The sequence below is a fragment of the Elephantulus edwardii genome, unplaced genomic scaffold, assembly GCF_000299155.1.
Source record: "Elephantulus edwardii isolate Elephantulus edwardi_28Jun2011 unplaced genomic scaffold, EleEdw1.0 scaffold00061, whole genome shotgun sequence".
Lineage (NCBI taxonomy): Eukaryota > Metazoa > Chordata > Mammalia > Macroscelidea > Macroscelididae > Elephantulus > Elephantulus edwardii.
Genome location: NW_006399811.1, coordinates 15,696,176 through 15,712,814, shown reverse-complemented (window position 1 = coordinate 15,712,814; position 16,639 = coordinate 15,696,176). Strand labels below are relative to the sequence as shown.

The 16,639-nt window shown below is 38.5% G+C and overlaps 1 protein-coding gene across 2 annotated transcripts in view; it reads right to left on the bottom strand.

Annotated features, from left to right (window-relative positions):
* Positions 1-16,639, bottom strand: part of RGL1 (ral guanine nucleotide dissociation stimulator-like 1) — a 439,254-nt gene that overhangs the window by 279,285 nt on the left and 143,330 nt on the right. Inside the window, exon 2 of one of the 2 annotated variants that reach the window (XM_006887757.1) lies at positions 1,744-1,910. In XM_006887757.1, the coding sequence (XP_006887819.1) occupies positions 1,744-1,878 (135 nt within the window). In that variant the 5' untranslated portion in view covers positions 1,879-1,910. Of the gene's footprint in view, positions 1-1,743; positions 1,912-16,639 lie in introns of those variants that run through there. The other variant, XM_006887758.1, reaches the window with a different exon arrangement.

Below are 16,639 nucleotides of genomic sequence, written 5' to 3'. Positions count from 1 at the left end.
TTGCATACTCCTACGATAAAAATAATGCCCTAAAATAGAATACTTTTAGACTATTCTCTCCCGCATAGACTTCAATGCCGTAAACATATTTCATCTCAGGCCTTTTATAAAGAGATAGTATGATATGGCTAACAAGGTTGGCACTTTAAGCCTGCTTTTCACTCACTATATTGTCATCCCCATTTAGTTTGTCTACAAAGGATGTATCAGACCTTTTTATATAAATATATTGATATGAAACGGTGGCATTTCTATTAATGGATTACAGAACTGAGTAGGTTTCAGTCCCGCTTTTAGACTATGGCAGACTAGCAAGAGAGACCTGAAAGCCTGTTTAGAAAACCAGTCCATGAAATCAGTCATAAGTCTGATCTGCTGCAAGCAATCATGGGGAAAGGACGGTATGAGACTCCGAGCAAGTACTTTGTTATATTGTGCACGGGTCACCACAAGTCAGGAGCCCCCTCAGTGGACACCGAGAGCAAACATATTTTCTTTTTATATAAAAGACTCTTAAAGTTAATGTAAATTTGTCACCTAGAAAGATGGATCTGCTGTGAGATTTGGAAGATAATTCAATTTCTAGGTTTCAAACTGAGAACCTCAGACAATCACCCACGATAATGGTGACGGCTCACAAGATATAATTGCTGGTCTACCTGGTAGCCAAGCTATTCAGACTTAAGTGTTCTGTGTTTCCCCTATTACATTTCTATACATATTAGTTGCTTTAAACTCCTTGCTTTTTTACCTCTCCCTGAGGTCTTTTTTTTTTTCATGTATCGAAACCTCTGGTGCTCATTTCGTTTTCAAGGCAGTCATGACAAGATTCCAGAAAACGAAATGCATAGTAAAGTGGACTATGGACTTGGGGGTGGGGGTGGGGGGTGGATTATATAACAATGAAAGAATTTTTTTTCTTTTCAAAGAGAAAAGCAAACTGGGGGGGAGGGGTGGGTAGGGAGGAAAAGGTGCAACAATGAATGAATGGGGAAAAAGTTAAATAGGAAGAATATGCTGTGAAAAAAATTATATATGTTGCATTTAAAAAAAATACCCTCCCCCAAAGAAGAGTATCCCAAGCTCAGTGAACAGTTAGATATTTCTAGTAAAAAAAAAAAACACACACACAAAGCAAAAACCCCAAGACATAATTTCTTACTTCCTTATTTGTGTGTTTGTGTATGTATCTTCCCTTCTATCCTTCTCTCCCTTCAATCACATACATACAAATCATGCAAATAAAAATGTATTTTATAAAAAGGCTTAAGGGAGAAAAAGAATCACAAAATGAGAGCCTTGAGTGAGAAGGCAGGCTGCAGAATACTTACAGGCTACACATTAGTGATCCATGGTGTTGATGGAACATGTAGCTTCTTCATTTTCTTCAGCTCCGGCTTGACTTGTACTCCCTTAAACTGAATCACTGAGGAACTATTATTATCTAAAGAACACATCATTGACTTATTGTTCCTCACACATGGTGGTGTCTGTGGCATAAAATAAACACTTTCTCAGCTGCCTTCCAGTCCTCGCTACAGGAAGAATTAACACAATAACTGCAACAGTGGGTTCAAGTGTGTCAGAGACTGTGGTTGGCACAGGATAGGACAGGGTTCAGATTTGTTGTTCATAGGGTCACTATGAGTCATATTCGACTCCACAGCATATAATAACACCACCTCTGAGAGTTATAGTCTGAGCAGATCTACCAATAAACTAAGTTGTGGAGAATTGTCTTACCTCCTCTGTCTTTAACACTTCCCATATTCGAGCATGATCTTCAACCAGCCAGTGTCCAGTACTGTTGTCCACTTTGGTGGAAAGTTTGAATTTAGACACCACTTGAGTAGGCTCTTCGGCAGGTTTCTCCTCCATCTTGAAAGAGCCAGGCAGGAGGCATTACGGATCTGTGTGGAAGAATCAAGTGTGTCTCGGGTTAGAACATTCAATAACATAAAAAAGATATTTGAAAGGAAATCATGTTTATTTGTGGATAATGAGGAAATTGAAAACAACCCCTTTTCTAAATATGCAATATTGGAGTTGTGATGCAGGCTTATGAAGGAAAAGGAAGCTCTAACAAAGCTTTTAAAGTGAAAAATGAAAAGCATCATCTACCTGTTACATTTTCTCATCACATTGTTCTCACTCCCTCGGGAGGAGAGACACATTTCCATGCCATAGAATGTATTTGGGAGATGCATGGTTATGAAATTAGGAGATGTTCATTTATTGGTTCTTCAAGTATCTATTGGGCACTAATGATACACACCTACTGAGATCCAGGTTGTAACACACAACCACTATGGTTACTCTGGTTCTTAATCGCAAGAAGCTTAGAGCCTTAGGTTAGAAAATATTGTAGACAAATAACTTCAAGAGGGTTAACTACATGCAATATGGTGTGTTAAGATGTGTATACTGTGTTAAATGTCACCATAATCTTGTCTCCCAGCTGCAGTGTTTGAGGAAGATTTCCTCTGACATGTATTGGATCTTATTTTCCTGGTCACCAGTGTCATAGGAATCACTATGAAGATGACATAAAAAAGGTTGATACTACCTGTTATCTGAGAGCACTGATGACTGTACAGATCACAGCCCAGAAGGGCTTATAGGTGGTTAGTTCTATTCTTGTCACTTGGAATCTACTCAATAGCACTGGTTCCCTATTCGAGATTTGTCCTGCTCTCAGACCTCTTCTTTCCTGCCTCCTGTAAAGCATAGTAAAACTAGGGGCTTTCAGGGCTTTGTCCCCACAGCTAGACTTTTAAGATTCATAATATCTTTCCACTCAGTGCTGGTTTATATTGTGTTGTCTATTTGCTTTGTATCTTTTTTATGTGAAGATTGTGAAAAATGCTGCTGTCATTCCTGCATAAAAAATAGAGAGGTTAATACTAATTCTGTAGTGTCTAAATCCTTAGCAACTTTCTTATTCCAAATACCATGACTCTCATTCTATCTTGCCTGCGTCAGCACATACTCTCCTAAGGAGTTTCCTTACCACTGTAATGGTCCCTATAGATATATTCCATTTAAAATAAAATCTGATAATAATGTCCTGCATACTTAAAACCTTTCCTAGAGAATAAAATTCAAACTTATGTTCTGGATGCATTTACTTTTACTTTTAAAAAAAAAATTTATATCGGTTTGCTTACAAAGGTTTAGATAGATAGATAGATAGATAGATAGATAGATAGATAGATATAGATTTTTCTTTCATACTATTCTTCATTCACTATGTTTTATAAAACTAATCATCATTGGACCAGGCCCACTATTACCCTGTCTTTTCAGGTACCCACTGGATCTTTCCCATTTTCTTTATCCCTTCCACCACACACCAAATTGTGCAACCCTGTGGTTTTGCATCTACCTGTCCTCAATCCTCTGTTTTCATCCCTTCCCACCTCAGATCCCATACATGTTTTACTATCATCCTTTGTTTATAATAATGATCTTATTCAGTATTTGCCCTTATGATAACTGAGTTAGTTTACTCAGCCTCTCCAGTCTCTCACAAGTTACATAGTATTTTTAAAAATCATTGCTCCTGAGCACTGCATAGTTTTCCATTGTGTGAATGTACTCAAAATTTTAACATCTCCTTCCTCTCACTTTGTCCCTTGTTGTTGCCTCATTGATAATACTGATGGCCTCAAAGTAAATACAGCTCAGTTACCTTAAGCCTTTGTTTATGACACTGTCTCTCACCCCAAGAGATAAGAGTCCTCTTCCTTTTGATATACATTTAGTAAGACGGTTCTTGTTGTTGTTGTTTTTAAGTGCTTTTCAATAGCCTGTGACTCACTGCAACTCCATGCACAATAGCTCTGAACCCTGCCCTATATTGAGCCAATCTCACTGATTCTTACACACCTACCCCCACTATTCCAGTTACATCTGTGTCTATCTGTCTCATCTAGGGTCTTCCTCTCCTATACTGTCCCTCCACTCTTCCAAGCATGATGTTCTTCTCCAAGTAATGGTCCCTCCTGGCAACATGTCCAAAGTATGTAAGATGGAGCTTCAAATCCTTGCCTCCAAGGGCAACTTGGTTTCACTCTTTCCAGGACAGACCTGTTTCTTCTCTTGGCAGTCTATGGTATGTTCAATACTATTCTCCAGCACCACGACTCAAAAGGCATTGATTCTTCCAACTCTCTGATGCACAGCAAGTAATTGTGAAGACATGACCTGGATCAGGCACACCTTAGTCTCCAGATTGACATTGTTACCCAATACTCTAGAGAGTTCCCTGACACCGACTTTCTCAGTGCAAGTCATCTTTTGATTTTGTGATTGCTGATGCCAAGAGTGCTGATGGTGGAGAGGCAGAGTAGACCCTTTCAAACCCTGCTGCACTGTAACAAGTGGCCAGTCCAGAAGGGAAATAAGTCACAGACCACCCAAACAGATACTTCTGAAACTGATTCCTTACCACCCCTCTGGAACCTTCAGCCCCACCTAAAACCAGCAAGAGGTGGGGGGTAGGCGAAGCAGACACTTTCAAACCCTACTGTGTTCCAGGATTTTGGGCCAATGGCCATTGGTACAAGGGGGAATAAAACCAACATTCAGGATCCAGTGAATACATTGCTTTTGCCTGGGACATCATCCTGCTATGTCAACAGAGCACTTTAACTCAAAGTCTCCAGCAACTGGAAGCTATAGCAACACAGTCCTATGGCAGAAGATTTGAGACAAAGTCCATCCTCCTGAACTTTCAGAGCAGTGAAGAGAGTCGGGGAATTTAACTGCACCACTCCACAGACCAAGGAGGACAACAAGCTTTGGAAGAGAGGACTGCAATAAAAAATAACAAGCCGTTCATACCAGAGAACTCAGCTGCAGAACCAGAGAGAAAGGAACAGAGCAGTTGGCCCCCTAGTCCAAGATAATTTTGCTGCAGGACCAGAAAGGAAGAACTACAGGCAGGGTGAGTTGTCCTCCTCTTTCCTACTAATGTATTGAGCTCTCAACTGAAGCAAGTCTTCCCTTGAGCCCAAGGATCAGAAAGAAATTCAGGCAAGGTGAGTTGCCCTTACTTCCTCTAGAGCACTGAGCTCCTGTGCCAAGTTATCAGTTCAAGGTCATCCCAGAGCCCCAAGAAAGAAAAAACTTCAACACAGCAATGACACAGAAGAAGCAGACTACCTCACACTCTACATACACAAAAAACCCCAAGATGTCACCTCAAAAAAAGTGATCAAAACACAGAATGAAAGGATTTCCTAAAGCCAGAAAGTCTGATAGAACTTTCTGACACAGAATTCAAAAGAACCATGACTGGATATTTTCAGTGGGTGAAAGACAAACTCAAAGAATTATAGGACTCGAAAAGCTAAAGTCAAGAGGAACTTTAAAAAACAATCCAAGACAATGCAGACAAAAGAAATGAGGCAACAGAAAGTCTGGAAAAACAAGGAATTGCAATCCAAAATAGGAAGACTGGTGTCTCAGAAGCTTCTAATATGTTGGAGGGATATATGAGCAGAGTTGAAAAGCTGGAACACAGAACCAGCAAAATAGAAGATAAAGTTCTTAGCACTGATCAGCTAGACCAAAGAGCAGGATCAAAAAGGAAGGAAAAAGAAGAAAGCCCCCCAAAAATGTGGGACACCATCAAGAGAAATAACATGCACATAATTGGAATCCCATGATAGGAAGAAGCAAAAATGGGCACCAAGAAAGTTGTGGAAGAGTTTACTTGAAGAAAATTTTGCACCATAATGAAGAATGAGTGTGTGTGTGTGTGTGTGTGTGTGCGCGCGCGCGCGTGTATACAGAGCAAACTCCATAAAGAAAAACACCAAAGCATGTCATAGTCAAATTTGCCAGAACCAAAGATAACGATATAATTCTGAAAGCACCTAGGGAGAAATGAAGCGTAGCTTATAAGAGGGAGCAAATAGGATTAAATGCTGATTTCTCAGGAGAAATCATGACAGCAAGAATAAAATGGAATGGCATATCAGTCACAAAACACTACTATCAACCAAGATATTGTACTGAGCAAAACTGTCCATCAAATATGATGCAAAGAAAGAAATAGTCTCAGAAAAACATAAATTAAGGGAGTGAAAATAAGAGATGCCAAAGAAAGCAGAATAGATCCAAGTAACCAGCAACAACACACACACACACAAAAGACCTCAACAAAATGACTGTAATAAAAGCTTGCCTCTCAATAGTTACATAGAATGTGAATGGTTTAAATGCACCAATGAAGAGAAAAAGAGTGGCATAAAAACCCTGAAACTCATGAATATGTTGGTTACAAGAGGAACACCCGAAAAGTGAAGATAAAAATAACCTACAAATAAAAGGATGGGGAAAAATATACCAAACAAATGGCAACCAGAAAAAAGCAGGAGTAACAATATCAATTTCTGATAAAATGATTTCAGCATAGAAACCATCACAAAAGACAAAGAAAGTATAATATACTTGTAAAGAAGCTATAATCTCAAAGGCAAATGGTTTGGGGCCACAAGCTGCTCTGGGGGAGAAGGATGGGAAATCTCCTCCCATACAATTAACTGTCTCTGAAAACCCACTGGAGGGTCAGGTGTGGGTTGGTTCTGACTCAAGGGTACATAACAATAACAATAACATATAATGCTTAAGGTATAATATATATATTGACTCCACTGAGTCAATTCAGCTCATCCTGGGTCTTCCTCTCCTGTGTTGTCCCTCCACCTTTCCAAGTATGATGTCTCTCTCAAAGGATTAGTCATTCCTGGCCATGTATCCAAGGAATGTGAGACAGAGCCTTAAAATCCTTGCCTCCAGGAAGGAGCCTTGTTTCACTCTCTCCAGGACAGAACTGTGTGTTCTCCTGGTTGTCCACGGTATGTTCAACATTCTTCTCCAACACCACAATTCAAAGGCATTGATAATTTTTCAATCATCCTTAGTTATTGTCCAACTCTCGGATGCATAGCAAGTAACTGTGAATACCATGTCCTGGTTCAGATGCACCTTACTCTCCAGACTGATATTGCTCTTCAATACTCTATTAGGTTCCTTACAGCAGACTTTCCTAATGCAATTCATCTTTTGATTTTCTGACTGCTGTTGCCAAGAGTGTTGATTGTGGAACCAAGCAAGCTGATTTATCAACAGTTTCAAACTCTTCTCCACCCATTTTGAAGTTGTCAATTGGCCTAGGTGTGAAAATCTTGGTTTTCTTGATATTGAGCTTCAATTCATATTGAAGACTACAGTCCTTAACCTGCAACAAACACCTCATGTCCTCTTCAGTTTCAACAATCAAGGATGTGTCATCTGCATTATGCAGGTTGTTGATGAGTCTTCCTTCAATCCTGATGCCACTTTCCTCCTCATAGAGCCTACCCTCTCGTATGATCTGTTCTGCAAATACATTGGAAAAGTATAAAAATAAGATGAAAAATGAGATACATACCGTATCTGATCCATAATAAATAACCATGCACCAAATGATAGAGAAAAAGAAAATACAAAAAGCAAATGTTAACAGAACTGAAAAGAGAAAAAAAAACACTAGAGAATGCCACAATAGTAGTTGGATACTTCAATACACCATTCCCAAAAAAAGACAGAACTCCCAGAAAGCAACTCAATAAAGATGATGGAGAACTAAACTACACAATCAACCAATTCAATCTCATAGATATTAACAGGCTAGTGCACTCCCTCAGTATTCCTCCTCCAACATACATGGAACATTCTCCAGAATAGATTATATTTTAAGTCACAAAGAAAGTAAAGATCAGTAAATTTAAAAAGCATAGACATAACACAAAGAATTGTCTCAGACTACAATGCTACAAAATTAGAAATCAATAACAATGAGATAAAGAAGAAAAAAGGTATATTTGGAACCTGCTTGAGTATGAGTAGGCAATAGGAGAAATAAAAAGTTTCTTAAAATAAATTACAATGAAAACACAATTTACCAAAACCTCTGGGAAACAGACAAAGTGGTAATTAGAGGTCACTTTACAGTAATAAGCAAATACATCAAAGGGAAAGTAAAAATAATAATTGATTCTTTAACCGAACATCTCAAACAAGTTGAAAAAAAAAAAACAGCAAGAAACCCATAAACCTCTAAAAGAAATGAAATTATAAAAATTAGGGAAGAAATAAAGAAAATGGAAAACACAAAAACAACTGAAAATATCAACAAGACAGGAGTGGGTTCTTTGGAAAAAATCAATAAAATTGACAAACCACTAGCAAAACTAACAAAGGGGAAAAAAAGACAAATAATCTGAATAAGATATGAAAGGAGTAGATCACAAAAGGACCAACTGAAATAATGGAATATTATGGAAAAACTATACCAAACAAAATGAAAACCTAGAGGAAATGGACTATAGAACTACTGAACAAATTACAAAAGAAGGAATTCAACAGATAATAAAACAACTTCCGGGAAAAAAAAAAATCCCTGGGCCATATGGACTTACTAGAAAATTTTATTAATCATGCAGAGAAGAATTGTCACCAATTCTACATAAAGTATTTCAAAAGGAGAAGAAGATTAAATTCTCACAGACTCATTCTATGAAGCAAATATATCCTTGATGCCAAAGTCAGGTAAAGACACCACCAAAATAGAAAACTGTAGGCTAATATCTCTTACAAACAGAAGTTTTAAAAACCCTCACAAATAGCATCCAACAGTACATAAAAAAAATTTATTATGACCAAGTGGGATTCATAACAGATATGGAATCATGGTTCAACATAAGAAAAACAATTGGTGTAATTCATTACATTAACAAAGCAAATAACAAGAACCACAAGACCCTATCAAGTAATGCAGAAAAGGCCTTTGACAAAGTCCAACATCCTTTCCTGATTAAAACACTCAGCAAAATAGGAATAGTAGGGAATTTCCTCAACATAGGAAAAAGTGCATATTCAAAATCAAGAGCCAACATCATTCTCAATAAGGGGGAATAAAGGCATTCCCTTGGAGAACAGGAACTAGGCAAGGATACCCACTATCACCTCTCCTGTTTAATATTGTATTTGAAGCCTTAGCAATAGCAATAAAACAAGAGAAGGAAATAAGAGGTATCCAAATTGGCAAAGAAGAGGTAAAACTATTTCCATATGCAGATGATATGGTAGCATCAGGATGGATGGAGAAGAGATTGAGATTGTTCACAGCTTCCATTTGCTCGGCTCCATGGTCAACACTCTTGGCACCAGTAGCCAGGAAATCAAAAAACGTATTGCGATGGGAAAGTCTGCTGTTAGGGACCTCTCTAAAGTACTCAAGAGCAGCGGTGTCTCTCTGGAGACTAAGGTGCGCCTGATACAGGCCATGGTTTTTGCAATCACTTGTTATGCATCAGAGAGTTGCAATGACTAGGGAGGGTAGAAGGAGAATTGACGCTTTTGAGCTGTGGTGCTGGAGTAGAGTATTGAATGTACCATGGACTGCGAAGAAAACAAACAGATTCATCGTAGAGAGGGTTAAACCAGGCTGCTCCTTGGAGGCAAGGATTCTGGGGCTTCGCCTGACATACTTTGGACATGTTGTAAGGAGAGACAGGTCTTTAGAGAGGGACATCATGCTGGGTAGAGTAGAGGGACACCGCAGGAGGGGAAGACCCTCTATGAGGTGGATTGATTCAGTGACTGGGGTAATCGGGATGGGAGCGTCAGAGGCAATGAGATGCACAGGATAGAGCACGGTTTAGGGCTGTTGTACATAGGGTCGCTATGAGTCGCAAACGACTCGACGGCACATAACAAGAACAACATGCTTAGAAAACCCTAAATACTCAGTGGGAAAACTACTGGACCTAATTAACCAATTCAGTAATGTAGCAGGGCACAAGATCAACATACAAAAATCAGTTGCATTTCTCTACAATGATGAAGAGAATACAGAAGAGATGCTAAAAAGATAAAATAAAATAACAAAACCCATCACAATAGCTAATCCCGAGATTAAATGCCTGAGAGCAAATTAACTAGAGACACAAAAGACTATACAAAGAAACTTACAAAACATTACTACAAGAAACAAAAAGAGACCCAGAGAAAAGGAAGAATATGTCATGCTCATGGATAGGAAGATTCAATATTGTCAAAATGACAATTCTACCAAAGGTAATCTACAAGTTCAATGCAATCCCATTACAGACACCAATGTCATTCTTCAATGAGATGGAAAAGGCAATTGTCAATTTTATCAGGAATGGAAAGAGACCATGAATAAGTAAATAACTCTTGAAAAAAGAGGAACCAGGTAGGAGGCATTACACTTTCCCTGATTCCAAATCCTACTACACAGCCATGGTGGTCAAGACAGCATGGTACTGTTAAAGTGATATATGCATCAATCAATGAAATAGAATTGAGAATACAAAAATCAACTCATCCACCTATGCCCAACTGATTTTTTTACAAGGAGACAAAATCATTTGGGTGGGGTAATGAAAGCCTTTTTAACAAATGGTTTTGGCCAAACGGGAAAACCTTCTATAGATAACTCATGCAAAATCTGCACCTCATACCATATACAAAAACCAACTCAAGGTGGATGAAGGATCTAGGAGTAAAACCAAGACATAAACTTCCAACAGAAAAAAGCTTGAAAGAACTGTAAAAGCCCTAATCCACAGTGTTAACAGCCTCCAAGCATAATGGAAAACCTACAACCAGGAAAGAACAAAATAAATGAATGGGGCTTTCTAAGAATCAAATGCACAAAAATAAACTTCTCTAAAGGATAAAAAGGAAACACACATTGGGGGAAAATATTTGGTAAAGACAAATCCAATAAGGGACTCATATATTTATAGAATATATAGAATTTATAGAATACTCCAGCACCTCAATAAGAAAAAGGTAAACAACACAATTGCAAATAACCACAGGATATGCATAAACAATTCACTAAAGAAGACATTCAAATGGCAAACAAACACAATACATGAAAAAAATGTTCAAAATCCCTAGCTATCAGGGAGATGGAAAGAAAAACAACAATAGCAAAGCTCAACAGAGCAGCAAACAACAAATGCTGGTGAGGTTGTGCAGAGATTGGAACCCTTAGTCACTGCTGGTGGGAGTGTAAAATGGTGCAACCACTATGGAAGGTGGTTGGATGGTTTTTCAAAAACAGAAATAGAAATGGAAATAGAAATACCATTTGACTCAGCAATGCCACTACTGGGAATATACCCAAAAGAAACCAGAACTGCCATCCAAACAGACATATGCACACCCATGTTTATTGTTGCATTATTTACAATAGCAAAAAGATGGAAGTAACCAAAGTGCCCAGCAACAGGCAAACTGATAGAAAAATTATGGTATATTCATACAATGGAATACTATGCTGCGATGAAAAACAAGGAACTTGTAAAACATTGCACAACATGGGCAGCCCTGGAGGACATTATGCTGAGTGAAATATCTCAGTCACAAAAGGACAAATATTGCATAGTACCACTGTTATAAAACAGGTCTGACAAGGAGGCTTGGGAGGAGAACAGTGTAAGAGTGAATAAATAATGAACATTGCATTAGAACAGACAAAGGAAAGAACTATTTAAAAGGAATATATGATTAGGTATTATATATACATAAAGCAACAGTCAAGAATAAGAGGTACATTGCAAAGAGTACTAGGTGGGGGGGGTGGAGAGAGAGGTAACTGTACAAAAATGAATTAATATTTTTAAAAAACAAGTGAACTGGAAGTGGGGAAAGGGAGGGAAAGTGGTAAAATGTGCTACAATGAATGAACGAAAATTTAAGAATACCAGAAGAATGTCTATCTATGTTTCATTGACTATGCAAAGGCTTTTGACTGTGTGGATCACAACAAGCTGTGGCTGACTCTGAGAAGAATGAGAATCCCAGAACAGTTGATTGTGCTAATGCAAAACCTATACTTGGACCAACAGAGCAAGGAGACACTACATGGTTCAAAATCAAGAAGGGGGTTCGTTAGGGATGTATTCTGTCTCCATACCTTCTCAATCTGTATGCAGAACAGATCATCTGAGATGCTAGGCTATATGAAGAGGAATGTGGCATCAGGATTGGTGGAAGAATTATCAACAACCTGCGTTATGCAGATGACACAACCCTGCTTGCTGAAACTGAGGAATACCTGAAGTGCTTGCTGCAGAAGATCAAGGACTACAGCCTCCTACATGGACTGAAGCTCAATGTAAAGAAAACAAAGATTCTCACCACTGGGCCAACTGGCAGCATCAGCATGGATGGTGAAGAGATTGAGATAGTTAACAGTTTTAATTTACTTGGCTCCACAGTCAACACTCTTGGTAACAGCAGCCAGGAAATCAGGAGACGAATTGCATTGGGAAAGTGGGCTGTGAGGGACCTCTCAAGAGTACTGAAGAGCAACGATGTCAGGCTGGAGACTAAGGTGCGCCGGATCCGGGCTATAGTCTTCGCAGTTATGTGCTATGCATCAGAGAGTTGGACAGTGAATAGGGTTGATAGAAAGATAATCGATGCCTTTGAGCTGTGGTGCTGAAGATGAGTGTTGAATATACCATGGACTGCTAGGAGAACAAACAGGTTTGTCTTGGAGAGGGTGAAGCCAGAGTGTTCCCTGGAGTCAAGGATTCTGAAGCTTCGTCTGACATATTTTGGGCATGTTTCAAGGAGGGACTGGTCCTTGGAGAGGGACATCATGTTTGGCAGAGTGGAGGGGTGACGAAGGAGAGGAAGACGTTTGATGAGATGGATCGATTCTGTGACTGGAGCGGTGGGAATAAGTGCATTTGAGATGGCTAGGTTGACACAGGATAGAACAGCATTTAGAGCTCTTGTACATAGGGTCACTATGAGTCGCAAGCGACTCGATGGCACATAATAATTTTGCTGTAAACTTTCATTGAAATCAGAATTAAAAGAAATTTTCTTAAAAGAAAAGAATGTGAACTGAGAGAGGTAAAAGGGATGTGGAGGGAGGAAAATGTGCAACATGAATGAAAGAAAATGCAACTTTTCTGTAAACTTTCATTAAAATAATATTTAATTTTTTTTTAAAAAGTGGTAAGAGCTGCCCACTGCCTGAGGAGTGCTGTCAGGGTCACTGGGGAGAGCTACCTGGTGTGTACAAGGAATTTTATCTAAGCCACTTTCCTCCATCTTACTCTCCAGTACATCTGTAACACCTCCAAAGCCCTTCTCTTCACAACTCACAAGTTTGTTCTCTCTAGGTTTGCTCTCTTTCCTAAAGGTAACCTGAACACTGAGTCTCCTTCTAGACCTGAACCCTGAGCCTACTTCCAGAGATAAAAGGGAACTATAAGTGTCAGCTAAGGAAGCAAAGGTGGATGGAGCCTCAAAGCTCAGCCAGCCACCCCCACAGGACTCACCCAAGCAAACACTTTGTAGTCCAAAGAGTAGAAAACATCAGGAATATATCTTCTAACTGAACAAGAAAATGAATCACCAATGGACTATGTTCCCCTTTACCCTGTCTTTTCTGGTCCCTGGTGCATCCTTCTCATTTCCTTCACCCAGTTCCTCCACCCACCAAGTTGCACAACCCTGTGATTTCATCCCTACCCATCCTCACTCTTCTGTTCCCAGCCCTTACACCCTTGGATCCCCATACATGATTTTTATGATTAAAAACAAAAGGTGGAATTGAGCAAGCTGAAATTGTTAACAACCTCAATCTCTTCTCCATACATCATGGTATTGCCTATTGGCTCAGTGCTAAGAATCTTTGTGGGTTTTTTTATTACATTAAATTTCAATCCATACTAAAGACTATAGCCCTTGACCTTCTGCAGCAAACATTTCAGGTCTTCCAAGTTTTCAGCAAGCAAGGTTGTGTCATCTGCATAAGGCAGGTTGTTGATGCGTCTTTCCCCATCTTGACGTCACATTTCTCTTCATAAAGCCCAGCTTCTCTAATTACCTGTTCCACGTATAGATTGAAAAGGCATGTAGAGAGGATGCATTCCTGATTCATTCTTTTACTAGTATTGAACCATGCGTGTTTCCTTGCTCTGTTCTGACAGAGAACTGCTTCCTGGTCCAAATATAGGGCACAAACAAGTATTCTGGGATTCTCATTTTTCTCAAGCTTAGCCACAATTTGTTGTGATCCACACAAATACCATTGCAAGTAAGACTATATGAAGGAGAATATAGTATCAAGATTGGTGGAAGTCTCAGCAAAAATGTATGTTATGCAGATGATCCAACCTTGCTTTTAAAGAAAATAAAGAAGACTTGAAGCACTTACTGAAGAAGATTGATTACAGCCTTCAATATGGATTACATCTGAATAAGAAGAAAATAAAATTCCTCATTACTGGACCAATAGACAACATAAAGATGGAGAAAAGACTGACATTGTCAATGATTTCATTTTACTTGGCTCCAAAATCAACACCTCTGGTAACAGCAATCAAGAAATCAAAATATATGTTTCATTAGAAAACTGGCTGTCAAAGGCCTCTTTAAAGTGCTGTGGAGCAAAGATATCAATTTAAAGATTAAGGTGTACTTTATCCAAGTCATGGTATTTTCAATTGCTTAATATAGATCCAAAAGGTAGACAGGAAGTAAATAAGACCAAAGAACAATGATGCATTTGAACTCTGGTGTTGATGAAGAGTTTTGAATATTCCATGAATTACTAAAAAGAATTTACAATTTGCCTTGTAGGAAGTACAACTAGTGTGTTCCTAAGTAATAAAGATGGTGAAAATTCATCTCCCATACTTTGGACAATTTTCAAGAGACCAGTCCTGGGGGAGAGAGGGAGACATCATCCTGAGAAAGGTAGAGGATCACAGAGAACATAGGAAGGCCCTTAATGGATGGGTACAGTGGCTACAACCATGAGGTAGAGCATGGCAGTGCTTATTAGGATCAGGAATAGAACAAGGTTCAGATCTCTTATTTACAGGGTTGCTACGAACTATAGTGGAATCAACATCATCCTAACATCAGCAAATGTACTCTAGATGTCACCTACAATACTTCATTTATTTTTGGAAGTTTACAGAATAGTTGGATTTTCATTCATTCATTGTTGCACATTTTCCTCCCTACGTTCCCCAGTTCACTAAAAAAAAAATAATAATTGTTGCATAATTTCCGCTGTCCCCAAGTCCACTTTGCTATGCACTTCTTATTCTGGACTGTTGTCATACAAAAAATGTCTAATCATATTCCTTTTAAACAGTTCTTTCCTTCAGCTGTTCCAATGCAGTGTTCATTATTCATTCCTTCTTAAGTTTCCCCCCAACCATTATGTCAGTCCTGTTTATAACAGTGGTGTTATTCAGTGTTTGTCCTTTAGTGACTGAGATATTTCACTTAGCATAATGTCCTCCAGGGTCACCAATGCTTTGTAAAATTTTATGAGTTCCTAGTTTTTAAGTGCTATGTAGTATTCCATTGTGTGAATATACCAGATTTTTTCTATCCATTCCTTTGTTGATAGGCACTTGGGTTGCTTCCGTCTCTTTGCTGTTGTGAACAATGCAACAATAAACACTGGTGTGCATATATCTGCTTGGGGAGCAGCTAAGGTTTCTTTAGGGTACATACCAAGTAGTAGAATTGCTGGGTCAAATGTTATTTCTATTTTCAACATTTGGGGAAAGTGTCAACTGCCTTCCACACCATTTATTAAAAAGGCTTTCCTTTCCCCATTTGACCGATTTTTTCTTCTTGTCAAAAATCAGCTGAACTTAGGTACATGAGCTGATTTCTGGGTTCTCAATTCTATTCCATTGATCTATGTTTCTAACACTGTACCAATACCATACTGTCTTGACCACCATAGTTGTGTAATAGGATTTGAGATAAGAGAGTGAAATGCTTCCCATTTTGTTTCTCTTTTTCAGGAATGCTTTACTTATTCGTGGTCTCTTTCCATTCTAGAAGAATTTGGAAATTGCCTTTCCAACTTGTTGAAGAATGGAATTGGAATTTGTATTGAGATTTCACTGAGCTTTTAGATTGCCTTTTGTAGAATTGTCATTTTCACAATATTGAGTCTTTCTAGCCACATACATGGTATATTTTTCCATTTCTTCTGGTCTCTTTTTGTTTCTTGTAGTAATGTTTTGTAATTTTCTTTCAATAGGTTTTTTTTGAGTTTCTAGTTAGATTTTTCTCTCAAGTATTTAATTTTGTGGTTTGCTATTGTGATGGATAGAGTTTTCCTTAGCTCCATTTCTGTAATTTCTTTGTCACTGTAGAGAAATCCAATTGATTTTGTATGTTGATTTTGTATCCTGCTACTTTGTTAAATTGATCTACTAGGTCTAGTAACTTTCTCATTGATTCTTTAGGGTTTTTTAATATACTAAAAAAAAATTCAAGCCTCAAGTTACAATACTTAAGGATGCTTTGGATAAAATATTAAATGATCCAGGAAGTATTAAAAGAAGATGGAAAGAGTACACAGAGTCATTGTACCAAAAGGAATTGGCAGACACAAGAATTTCATGAAACAACACATAAGCAAGAGCCTGTGGTGATGAAGGAAGACATTCATGCTCCTCCGAAAGAATTATCAAATATCAAGGCCCCAGGAATTGATGACATACCAGTTGACATATTTCAATAAACAGATGCTGCCCTCGATGTACTCACCAAA